Here is a 13,591-nt window from a genome sequence, read left to right on the forward strand (position 1 = left end):
TTGATGAGCAGGCTGGTTCCTCCAAAACTCTCGACGATGTATGCTAAAAGTGTATCAATATATCCATATTAAAGTATGTTATGTACCCTGTGTAGTTTCAAACTGATTGACTGTACAACTGATTTCTCCAAAACTCTTAATGATTCATGCCAGAAGTGTATCTATATGTAAGTGGCTTATAATCAATATATCACATGTACGCTGCTTGTTATCCAATCAAATGAACAAAGAACATTAATCTTATTAATGTTAGAAGAGAATAGTATATGTATATGTTCAATGATTTACTGCTGATAAGTTTGTGTTAGAAGTGCATAAGTGACCCATGTGTAATCTAAAGTTGAGAAAAATAATTAATATGAAGTGCAAAGTACCAAGAATGATTATTATGCTGCAAAAAGTACCAAAAACGATCTATAGATCGTAGAAGGTTCTGGAAACACTATACAGTCAATAGCACCGTGTTTTACATGATTCCTATGTTAATGATTCCATTTTGTTAAAAATACAGCCTACAAAGCAAGATGTATGTAATAAAATCCTTTTTTGTTTTGGAAATCAATAGGACGATTCGCCACAATGGTTTCAGAACCGAGAAGGTAGCGCTGCCAAGTCAGCTGATGGTTTAGGAGGCGTTAAGATAAGAACAGTGTGGGTGATTGGCGACAATGATGTCTTAACGGTGTATAAAATGGGTGTAAAAATGGCAGTTCGGGTCCATGTTTTTGGTCCGGCTTTATGCAATTGTGCTCAATAAAGTCAGATTTTCCTGAACAGCTTGCTGCCGTGGTGTCTTGGAGATTTGGACTCTGTCGTTTCCTAGACACGACAAAAACATACTGCCTGATCTTCAGTCAGAGAACACTCTTCCTCTGTGCACCCTATAACTGAGAAAATCAAAAAACACTCTCTCCGGTAACTCACTATTGAATTCTAGTAACACTGACAGAATTTCCTCCCTGCACCTCCAAGAAAGACTCAGCCTTCCAATATAGAGGAACTCTATTTCTAGAGGCATATCCCGCTGTTTAGCTGTCTTATATTCTACAATCAAGATGTCCCCCAGGGAATGTGATTTGATTGGTTTTGCGCTTTTCACAGCAGACTGACACAAAGATGCTATACATAGTAAACAGAATGGAAGAAAAATGGGAGATATCAGCCCGAAGCCCCCAAATAGCATATGAGGTAAACAGATCATAGAAATGCCGGTCTAATCTTAAATTATATGCAATTACATTCAGCCGTATTAGTTACAAGAAGATAAACTACACTAATTAGACTTGAGAGAACATTTTATTTACCGAACCTTTATTTTGAAAAACTCTAACCGGAAGTCTCAGATTGTTGACATCAGGATATGACTGACTGTAGCACACAGCAACATCTTTGAGTTCCGTCCGCTTGTTTTACGCTTTTGTCCTGCAGCTGGTGGATTTCCTAAAGTGGTGAGTTTGCTTGGGACAGGTAGCAAATCCGTGTTTTGATGCGTAAGGATCATTGTATTCCTGAAGTTAGCCTTCGATAGTGTAACGTTACTGTATGACCATTGTAGTAAGCTAGCTAACATAAACTCATCGTGTTCCGAACAGAAGCAGAAGCCGCTTCCACCAGAAGTTAACGTGGCGATTATGGTTGCTTATTGACTATCCCAGACACTAAAAAACTTTGGTGTAAATTGGAGCAATATTCATACATAAAACGACAAATAACTGCACAGCGACCCTGTGTTCGGAAGACCGTGTTAGCTCACGATGGTCCGAACACCTATTCACATAAATGTTTCAAGGGGTGATCATGACGTCACATGGAGTTTAAGTAATTGATTTTAATTTACCTTTGCCTACTTGACATGGAGTGAACCTTTGTAAAATGTGTGAATTTCAGCATATGTGCCCTTTATTCGCGTGTTTCATGTATTAGCAAGGTTGACCCTTGCCTTGAAGCTACCCTCTGCTCATCAACAGACATTTTCTTAGAGGGGTGAAATTTACACCCATCCAATATTTAATTGAACAGAGGTTTGTTCTTGAATAGGTGGCCATGCATCCATTCTGTCATTTTCTTTGTCGTCATTAGCATCACTCATATACTAGAGGGACCATGGGATGAGAAGAAATAGGAGTTGTGGGCATGACAATGACATAATGCGTTTTTGGAGTTCCAACCACAGAAGTTGTGAAGAAATACTTGTAACCTGTGGTATCAAGCTGTGGTCCTGATTCTTGATTGAATTTATGGTCTAAAACACTGAAATTTACTCACCAGTCTGTCCTAAATCCCCTCAAACAGCATTACCTCATCCAAGTTAATTCTTTGATTGCTCCTACTGTCTGCAATTTGCCCTGCTTTCTTTCTCTGTGATTTGTTTTGCCGAGGACAGAATCTTCTTTTCTTTGTCAGTCGATGCCTTTTTGTTCTTATTATTGTTGAATTTCGGAAGCATTTTCTATAATTATTTCCCCTCTTTAACAATGAAGCGTTATTGACATGTTTAAATAATAAGTGGTGAGTATCATAGCATGTATCATAGCAAATATTTCTGTTTGCTTAATCTATGTGTGATTGCTATTTTTTCAGCTATGGATGAAGCCAGTCATTATGTATCTAATGTTGAACTGGACCGGATGGAAATGGGAGAAGAGATCTTGCCAAGCACAGACTGTGTTTCCTCAAGCTTTGTTGAATCTGCAGGGGCTGGCAGCTCAGATTCCTGCCCACCTGGGACATCTAGGAGAGGATGCCGAGCTGGGAGCAAGAAAAAGACTATTAAAAAAAATTCCAGTTTAAAAATAGATAAAAAACACAAGAGGAAAACGTTTAATCGTACCCCCAGCCTTGGTTACACTATCCAACAAGGGGAGGACATGCTTCTCATAATCTCTAATGACCCAAAACGGAGAGTATGGAAGCGAAAGAAAACCAAAGTGGGCAGAGCTAAACTTTCAACTTCTAGGGTGAAAAGCAAGATATCAAAAGTTGGGATAAAAGGCAAAGCGATTACTCAGAATGTCAAAGTTGAGGCAGCTGGACTGCATTCTCATGAACAGGAGGCCTATGACAGATGGGGTCAGAACATGCCATTGGAAGTTTTGGTGACCATTTTTCAGCTGGTGGTAAAGAAAGAAGGACCAATACCATTTCTTTGCAGGTAATTCCATTCAATATCTTTCAATATCCATCCTAATTTCTACGCACACTGATTTGTTGACAATTGCAGTACATTTGTAACTGATGCACTGAAATTCATTCTTGCAGCCCTGAAATTGAAGTGGTAGGTTGTTCATTATTAGTTTGCCTTTCGATCCTAAAGTTGTAATTGCTACCTCCTTATATCCGTGGCTTTGACTCGTGGTTATCATTGGGGACAGACAGCATCAACATCATAACAGGACCGTGTCCTCAGTGAAGGGGTAGGGGGTGGTGGCGGTGTCCACCATTGACCTCCATTCAAAATTCATTCATTAAAAAAAGCCTCAGTGTAAATAATAGTGCCTAACTCTTTGTTTCTTTTGTAATAGCTTTTTAAAAAAACTCTTTAATTACAGTGGGCTCCAGAATTATTGGCACCCTTAATGACGATGGAGAAAAAAGGCTGCATATAATAAGCAACAGAGATAATGATATGTATTTTATGTTCAAACATACATAGCAAAACTATATACTTTTATTTAATTACATTTACTCTTGTGTCAATGTTTATTATTTGGTATATCACCCCTAAATCAAATCAAAAGTGATTGGCAACACTATTTTACTTAATTAATCTCAGCCTAAAGAAAGAAAGAAAAAAATGTAAAACATTTGGAATGGTTACAAAAAGTTTTAAGAATTGGTTGTGTTTTGGGGTCACCGGATTTAAAGTATTAAACCAGGGTTGCACACGTCACTCCTTTGTCAAGTATTGAGCAATATGTCTGCTCTCTGAAGTGTTAGAGGACCAACATAGTGCAATTAAAATAAATGAAATATGTCGTTATGCGTTATAGATCTAGGCATATGCTCGCTTTGGATACAGGTACCCTTTAATACTTGTGTCTTCAATAATCAGTGACATAAACACTTAATGGCATAGTAAACTGGAAATGCGTAGTTTTTTCTTTTTTTTAAAGAAACCCTTTGTAATTTCTTTTTTTTTTTTTGTACAAATCTGTGCAAGGTGGGAGCGAAGCCCTTACAGGCTTGTACAGAGCTCCACACCTAGCCAACACTTATTACATTTAGTACATTTAGCGGGCGAAATAAAATGTAGCCAATCCAAATCCAACATAGGATGATACGAGAAAGAAAAGAAAATAGAATGTTTAAGGATTAAACATCAGTTGATACGAGAAAGAAGAAACAGACAACATAGGATGATAATTAAATATAAGATGATATAAGAAAGAAGAAACAGACAACATCGAATGATGATTAAACATAAGATGATATAAGAAAGAAGAAACAGACAACATAGAATGATGATTAAACATAAGATGATATAAGAAAGAAGAAACAGACAACATAGGATGATGATTGAATATAGGATGATACGAAAAAGAAGAAACAGACATCATAGGATGATGATTGAACATAGGATGATACGAGAAAAAAGAAACAGACAACATAGGATGATGACTAAACATGGGATGATACAAGAAGAAGAGAAACAAATAACTGAGATAAATATTGAGTAGCAGTTTAGGTAGACATTACATATTTTTTCAAATGTTTTTTAAACACAGTATGTGAGGACATAGATCTCAGTTGAGGGCTTAGTTCACTCCACAGCTTTGGGCCTCTAAAGGAAAGATTATACTGGTGTCTTGATGTTTGTGTGCGCGATAGGAGTAGATTATTGTTGCTGTGTCTCGTTTGATGTGAATGGACATTGGAGGTGGAAATAAATAGATTCTGAAGGGTGTCTGGAAGTTCATGTTTTCTATACATGAATTTGTGGATGAATATGCATATCTGGTATGTGTTCACTTTTTCAATCGGCAATATGTTATATTTTTTAAAAATAATAATGAATTCCCTTGCCAATATTTTTTTAATTTTAATGCATATATTGTTCTCATTGATGCCTAAGAGTGGCCAGAGTTTGCCATCTGTGGAGTGGTGCTGCTGCTCATCCAATTCTGTGGTGCAGTGTGGCGATTGGGTACTGCTGGACTCAGCCTGGGAAAACACAGTCACCAAAAATGCAGCTAAAGGTTCAGGACACCATAAGCTGGTTGGCTCAGAACAGGTAAGTTCTAGAGATTTACTTTTTATAGTAAGGGGAATTTTGTGCTTCTTAGGATGTGCTTTTGTGCTTCTTCAGACAGTCCTCTGCCACAATCATTGTGACTATTATATAGAGAATGGAATTTTGGGAAGTAAGTGGAGTTGTGTAAAATGGTTATTATGACCTGTTGCTATTGTTGTGAAGGGGAAAGGTTGGACCCTGGGAAATCAGAATGTCTGGATAAATTACTTTTCTTTTTGTAACCATCCTGCCTAATAAGCATGATTGTTACAATACCTGCTTTATATATTTCAATATTTATTTTTTCTTTTTCTTTCTTTCTTTTTTATATCTGTAGGTTTTCTCAGCTAAGAGAGTTTCATCTATCTCACTGGAGAAAACATGTGGACTATGTTGTGCAGGTAAGTTTTGAGCAAATTAAATTAGAATTTTTTCCTGGAAGGAAACATATATAATAATATGACCAGTGAGGGTATCTCCAAATAAAGACCTTCTGGAGCAAAGTTTTATAAGGCTGCATGGGATCAGCTGGAGAGGGAAAGGAGAAGAGGAAATGTACATACGATACACTTCAGTTCCATTTTTTAAGTTGGTAAGTTGGAGACACCTTAGGATTGCCAGAACATTTTTATGTGTTATCATCTGTTGCATAGGGATTGGATGACATTTTACAAGTGTTACTATTTATTCACTCCAAGGGAAATTGTACATTCATCTGCACACATTCATCTGCACACAGTAAATCTGAGTATTTTCCATGCACTAAATGACAAGTGTTGATGACCAAAGCTTTGTTTCATAGGTTGTTTCTCAGCACTGCCAACAACTCTCTGCACTGAAGCTGTCACACTGTTCTGGTTTGACTGAGAAGGCCTTTCAGTTCCTTGGAAAAAACTGCCCATCACTTGAAAGCATCGATATCCAGTACTCAGAGGTAGGCCTTAGTAGAACACTTCACGACACATTTGATTAATTTAAGATCTAATACCAAAAACTATGTTACAGTAAACCCAAACCTAAATGTAAGTAATGTATTATAACTGCACGGCAAAAAAACGGCTTCATTTATGGATTTGTGCAGAATGTTGCAAGTGATGTGTATATTTGTAAGCATGTGGTAGGACTGCGTCTGTGTCAGCTAATATAAAGGGAAGTGATGGCTTTGCAGTCCCTAGGTCAAGCAAGTGTACATTTTGTGTCTTGGCCTGTGCCATGTCCATCTAGTGTATGTTAGTATTGATTTTAATAATATTTTCATATGATTTGAGTGAGTTTTATAGTAGTCCAGCTGAAAATATCTGACATCTTGATTCCCTCTAATATGGCGACACTGCTCTATTTTCTGCAGTTGAATGGAGCATGTTGAAGTGTAAATAATAACCAGTATTTCCCACAGAGAAACATTTTGGTGAGATGGTGCATGGGTTTGTGGATAAGTCGGGGGGGAGGATGGGATTCATTAATCTACAATTTAAAGCAATAAAAATGAATTGGAAATAAGATTTCTACTTGAACTGAACTGGTGCTCAGGAAAATCTCTATTGACTGCACTCATTCAGCTGTCTCTTTTGATGTTTTTTTGGAGCTGTTTTAAAAAATAACATAAAAGAGCACCATGGACCCCATTAGATTTGATTATTTTCTTACTTCCTGGCATACTGTACTTTGAAATGCAAATGGCTGTTAAATTGCATCATCGCTCACAAATTTAAAATATGCAATATTTTTTTTGTGTGCAGATACAGATTGAAGGCCTCGTCAGTTTTCTGGAAATGTATGGGAGTCGAATAAGGAAATTTCTCTTCAGCTACGGAACTAAAAGTGAACGACTTCTCACTGTTCTTGCAGTAAGTTGTGTTCTTTCTTCCTCATACAGGTCATTACTTGTTCTTGGTCCAAGGAAACTGATATATGTACTGGGTCTGTGTTGTATTTCTCTCAGGGGGGATGCTGTCCTGAGCTAAAACAGTTGGAAATTAACACTAAGCTGGATAGTGGATATTGCCAGCTTCCTATCTGCATACAAGCTTTACAAAGTGGCTGTCCTAAACTACAGGTAAATGCACAAACTTCACTCTCCGAAATGTGTTAATATTGACACTTTTTGTGTTCTGACTTTTGTGTTACAAATATACAATTTATGTGTTACATAGGGAGACTTTTTTTTGCAAACTATGTTGAAAGTAACACTAATTTGTTGTATTTAACTACACATGGAGGTGTGTTAACAGTGATGTTAATCTGTTCATCTGTTGTTGCTTAAAAATAAAAGCTGTATACCCATGGCTTTGGACTTAACGTACACTCTATCCCATATGTTAGCTGGACCACTGTCATACCATCTGGTGAACTCCAGATGTGCTGTCATATGGCTCTTCTTGAGGAAAGGCTTCTTTCTAGCCACCCTCCCATACATGTCAGCATTATGCATTGCTCTTGAAAAGGTTGACTGGTGCACCTTCACTTTGTTCTCAGCCGATGAACCCTGTAGCTCCTTCAAAGTGACTGATGGTCTCTTTGTGGCTTCCCTCACCAGTCTCTTTTTTGTATGGACGCTGAGGGTTGAGGGACAGCCTCATCTTGGTAGTGCCTGGGTGGTGTGATGGAGCCTCCTCTTTCTTACTATTGGTCCCATAGTGCTTACTAGCGTTTCCAACCTCTTGGATATTTGTTTTGCCCTATTCCTAATGTATGAAATTGTATTACTATCTCTAACTTCATTGGAATGCTCTTTGGTCTTAATTTCTACTCCTTTCCTTCACTGTGACAGTCTTTCCAATGATAGTTGAAATGGGGAGAGGGGGGTTACAGAAAATGTGCATTGTTTTCATTTTTCACAGGTGGTGGCCAGTTGTAAAACAATTGTCATCATTTAGGCAATATTCTTCATCTGTGTATGTTTAGCTTTCATTTGGAGCCTCTAGATGCAAACAGCATTTATGCAAACAGCATTTTTCAGTTTATTATAAAAAATAAAATAAAAATGCTGACAAATAATAGATTTTGTCTTTGAAAATGTACTGTTACACATATCTTTCCTGTCAGTATGTTTTATGTATTATTTGTAATTCAGGCAAATCTGATACATTTCAAACGCCATTGAAAACCACTGTACATGATTGTTTTTGCCTTTAACGTGAGCCATTGTGTCGTATGTATGCACAAAGTATATACTTTTGATCTGTATTTAGGTTTTTAGAATGCTGAATGTCACAGCAATGCCGAAAACAGCCAGAAGAGGTCCCTGCTCTGCCTCTGGCTTTCCGCATCTAGAGGAACTGTGCATTGCATCATCCTCTGTGTCCTTCATCATGGACCATGACCTGATCACTCTGCTGCATGGCTCGCCCCGCCTGCGTGTCCTGGACCTGCGTGGCTGCACACGCATCACTGCCACAGCTCTCTCCACACTGCCCTGTCATGGTCAGTGTACGGTACTTGAGACTTATTGTGGAGAAATAAGCAACTGTTGAGTTGAGGGAAGGGGTTTCACACTTACCATGAAAAAAATTCAGTTTCACAGACATTTTTAGATTAGAGTAGAGTAGGGGTGGGACCCTTTACCTGAGTGAATAAGTACTCTCCATGAGAAAAATCTCTCCTATGGTGGCAGAAAGGCTAGAGCTTTGCATGGTTAACAGTTCAAACCAAGCTTTTATCTTATCAAAGAAGGTTGTCGCACAGGCTAGTCTACACAGGAGAAAATGCTCTCCAGAGTCTCTCTTTAAAGACTAAAATGAGCTTTAAGCACAAAAAATATATAAGCCAAAGTAAATCTCTTGCTGTTCATTCTTATGTTATGTTCTTACCAACCTATCCAATCCTATGCAAACAACACTACTTCACTGACGTCACCTGACATTATCTGGCACACTAGCTGATACTAATTTCAATAGGCATGTTTTTCATTTAGCAGATTAAGTCTTATCAAAGATTGAGTAGATTATTATGTTGATTCAGTCGCATATATGCGATTTAGCTGAACTGATAAATTGAATTCAAATATGCTTTAAGTGCAGTCTGTAAGTATTTGTACAGTGGTACAATTGTTTTAGCTCTGGACATCTTCATAAAAAGTTCTACAGAGGCTCCACTGCAAGATGCCTGCAGAGTTCTGGAAAAAGGAATTCGCCAAATGCCACAGTGGCGTACAGCTAAAGCAACAGACCTTCATGCAGGCATCAGTTTGTTGCAGTTGCACACCCTCGGTCCTGCCAAAGCCGAGGTTGGCCAGCACACATGGAGCAGCATAATTGGCTTGCCGCTCCGAGGGTGGGTGGAGGGTCTCGGTAGGGGCTGTAGAATATAGTATATAGTATATAGTAGAGCCCTGATTTCACTTGCCTCGGTGTATCGCTCTCTAATATCCTGAACATCCGCTGTGTGATGGGACTGTGAGCGATGTAGTTCCTACATGGATCGCGCAATATGGATGGAAATAGCATTTTCATCATTTCATTTCAAATTCAGTGTGCTGGAGGACACAGCTAAAAGAACAGAAATGTACTTACGGACTGCACTGTGTTTACATATTCGAGTTACATGTCTATCGCTGAGCTGGTAAGTTCAGATATTGATGACTCTGCTGATTAATTAATATATGTTTTAAATAAATAAATGAGCTGGAAGAAAATGGTAATACGGAAGGAATTGTGGTGAATTCACTCACCCAGCCCTAAGATTAATCAGGCTGTGTTCTCTGATCCCCACAGAGCTGGAGTGTCTGTACTGGGGCCTGTATTCCAGTAGCAATAGTATAATGTCATCTAAGAAGGGCATCCACCTGCTGACAGAGAAGTGGAGCCATACCCTACAAGAGCTGGACCTCAGCAGCCAGCCCTTCTCTGAGCAGGACTTGGAGGTTGCCATGGGAGACCTAGTTCACAGCTCTGGGGCAGATAGGTTGCGTTCTCTAAACCTCAGTGGAACTAAGGTTACCTCAAATGCTCTCAGGTGTGTCTTTCAGGGGTTAACTTTCATCGGAAGTACAGTAGATTATCTCTGACAACAATATTTGAATTTAATGAGATCATTGTCTAATATATTGGCTTGTACAAAGGAGTATTCATTTTAAAAGAGCTGATATGTATACATATACAGTGGCCTCCAGAATTATTGGCACCCTTGATGAAAAAGGCTGTATTTAGTAAACAACATTACATATTACATGTACATATTGTCTTCAAACATACACTCAATGAGCACTTATACTTAAATTATTAGACATTTTTTTTCACTTATTGGTCTTCTGCTGGCGGCACGGATGGTGCAGTGGGTAGCTCTGCCGCCTCACAGAAAGGAGGCCCTGGGTTTGAATCCCGGTCGGCCGGGGCCTCTCTGTGCGGAGTTTGCATGTTCTCCCTGTGTTTGTGTGGGTTTCCTCCGGGTACTCCGGTTTCCTCCCACATTCCAAAGACATGCAGGTTAGGCTGATTGGAGAGTCTAAATTGCCCGTAGGCATGAGTGTGTGAGTGAATGGTGTGTGTGCCCTGCGATGGACTGGCGACCTGTCCAGGGTGTATTCCTGCCTTTCACCCAATGTATGCTGGGATAGGCTCCAGCCACTCTGCGACCCTGTTCAGGATAAGTGGGTTCAGATAATGGATGGATGGATGGTCTTCTGCTGCTCTAGCCTATCCACTTAAGGGGTTTGATGCATTGTGTGTTCAGAGATGCTCTTCTGCATACCACTGTTTTAATGTGTGGTATTTGTGTTACTGTGAACTTCCTGTCAGCTTTTTTATTTAGAATAGCAAAAGAACATAAACACCAATAAACAGACATAAAATACAATCAATTAGGACAATAAATACAACATTAATGTGAATAGGCAAAGTCAAAATAAAATTCTAAAATAAAATTCTCCACTGACTCATTAACAAGGCGTTTTTGCCTGCAGAACTGCTTCTCCCTGGATGTATTTTGTTTTTCACACCATTCTCTGCAAACTCTAGAGACTGTTGTGTGTGAAAGTCATGAAAGTCAGTTTATGAAGGATGCCAATAATTCTGGAGCCCACTGTATATCTGGAACTTAATGTAAAGGTCAAATTAATAAAAAGAAAAAAAACTGTATTTAATGTATGCCTCATATTTTGCAGGTCAGTTATAAGCCACTGTACAGAACTCAACTACTTAAATCTGTCATCTTGCCGGTATCTGCCCAGAGGCCTGAAGAGGATATATCGTAGCCAGGAGGACATCCAGCAACTACTGGACAACTTGCCATTAACTTGATGAGTTGGAAACATCAAGAATAATCTTTTAAAATTGTTTGTCTCTTGTTTTGATTGGCTCGGCCAGCAGCCATACCATCATGCACCCAGCTCCTGCCAATTGGCTGAAGCTAAGCAGGTATGGGCTTGGTTAGTACTTTGATGAGAGACCTCCTGGGGTTGGTCGGCCAGTTGGGGGGCAATCTTCCCTCTGGTCAAATTATCCCCAATGCCCCAGCACAGTGATGGAGACACTGTGCTGTAGGAGACGCTGTCTTTCAGATTTGACTTTTTTAGTATTTAAAAACATTTTTTTTTAATGTATCGAGGTCCTGAATCACTGTGGTCATTAAAGATCCCATTACACTCTTTGCAAAGAATAGGGGGTTCCCCTGTGTTCTGGCTAAACTCCTAGCCATGGCTCTTTCAACCTGCCACCTGATTCAATTAACAAAAACATTGTTCTCTCCCTCCACCTCAGTTGGTGTGTGGTGAGTGTTCTGGTGCAAAATGGCAGCCGTGCATCACTATGTTCCCCTCATCTGTTCCATTTCACAACTTGGAAATGCTGAGTTGCATCTTATAATATATTGGTTCTAATTTGTAATGTTCAGAAAGTTAAATGTTCAGTCAGTCACTCTTGCCACTATATTTCTTTTCCACTTGCAGAGACCACTAGTAGTCCCATTATGGACTAGGGTGCTAATTATGTCTGCAAGTACAGTACTATTGTGTGTGTATATATGTATATTTGTGTGTGATGGGTATCATGGAATAATTTTCATATTCTTATTGCAAATTTCAATTTTTTTCTTTTGTATGAATGACTCATACGAGTGTGCCACATCAGATTCAACAACTGCTCTTCTGAAAACTCCTAAATAACCATGGAATCTCAACTATATGTAAATGAGCTCACGTTCATGAGAACTATGAATTAGCATAAACTCCTGGTTGCAACGATGTCTGGAGTCAAGAAACACTGTAGTTGGTGCTGTAGGCGGGACCTAATCCACCTCGGAACACTGTCGACACTTGATTGGACAGACTGCGTCCACTATAATACATTTCCGAAAACATTTGAGTAGAAAAATAAGTTGTGTGTCATGCAGATGCACCGTCATGCAATGCAAGCCTTTCCATAGAAAGTGAATGGAATGCGTTGCTTACATGATTTGTACGACAGGTCGGGATGACTCGTAAATATTCTTCCTACCTAAGAAAAAATTCTAAATGCAATAAAATTGGTGAATGCGCCAAAGTCCTTTATATCACTTGTAGAAGCAATTTAAGAACAAATCTGTTTGTATGAGTGGTTCGTCCATGACACCCAATGTCTTATTAAAAGGCCTGCTGGCTGTTTCAGAGTCAAAGCTGAATTCTGAGGGAGACTGAGCATTTTGGTTATAGCATTAACATACAGCATTTGTAGGTCCGAGAATCTTTTTTGGATTTTGCCTATTCACATTAATGTTGTATTCATTGTCCTAATTGATTGTATTTTATGTCTGTTTATTGGTGTTCATGTTCTTTTGCTATTCTAAATAAATGTATTATTTTGGTACAAGTAATTATGACTGCCAAATTTATCAGAAATGAATCTGCAGTGGCAGTAAAAATATGCCAAATTACACAATTGTAATTGTAGTAAAACATAAGGGAACATGATGGCAGAATTAAAATGACAGCAAGTACAAAAATAATAATCTGAATGCAACATTGAACTGCTGTTAACAGAGGTGCAGGCATGAGCACAACGATGGTTTTGTCCCATCAATATTGAAATATCTTACTTGACAGTCTTTTGACAGGTTGGCTCTGGATAATGGCATGTACTCCTCATGTGCAAGGAAATCTAATACCTAAAAACACAGGGTGTGTATCACTCTTTTCACAAAGTCTTCCAACAGTGCTATAGCGCAGCTTTGACTGTGAATGGCTCACACGTAGGTTTTAATATTAATTATTAGTTATTATTTTAATATTTCATAGCTGTAAAGCAAGTTGCATATACAGTGGTGTGAAAAAGTGTTTGCCCCCTTCCTGATTTTATTTATTTATTTATTTTGCATTTTTGTCACACTTAAATGTTTCAGATCAAACAAATTTAAATATTAGTCAAAGACAACACAAGTAAACACAAAACG

At 38.6% G+C, this 13,591-nt stretch overlaps 1 protein-coding gene across 1 annotated transcript; it reads left to right on the top strand.

Annotated features, from left to right (window-relative positions):
• The first annotated feature begins 1,338 nt into the window (after positions 1-1,338).
• On the top strand, positions 1,339-13,005 carry fbxl6 (F-box and leucine-rich repeat protein 6). The gene is made up of 10 exons (XM_061255517.1): positions 1,339-1,448; positions 2,581-3,151; positions 5,072-5,230; positions 5,568-5,631; positions 6,033-6,164; positions 6,970-7,077; positions 7,173-7,286; positions 8,422-8,653; positions 9,943-10,183; positions 11,331-13,005. Exons 2-10 carry the CDS (start codon positions 2,583-2,585, stop codon positions 11,464-11,466), a joined length of 1,755 nt encoding a protein of 584 aa, XP_061111501.1. The 5' UTR covers positions 1,339-1,448; positions 2,581-2,582; the 3' UTR covers positions 11,467-13,005.
• Positions 13,006-13,591: the final 586 nt, after the last annotated feature.

Source organism: Conger conger, chromosome 9, assembly GCF_963514075.1.
Source record: "Conger conger chromosome 9, fConCon1.1, whole genome shotgun sequence".
Lineage (NCBI taxonomy): Eukaryota > Metazoa > Chordata > Actinopteri > Anguilliformes > Congridae > Conger > Conger conger.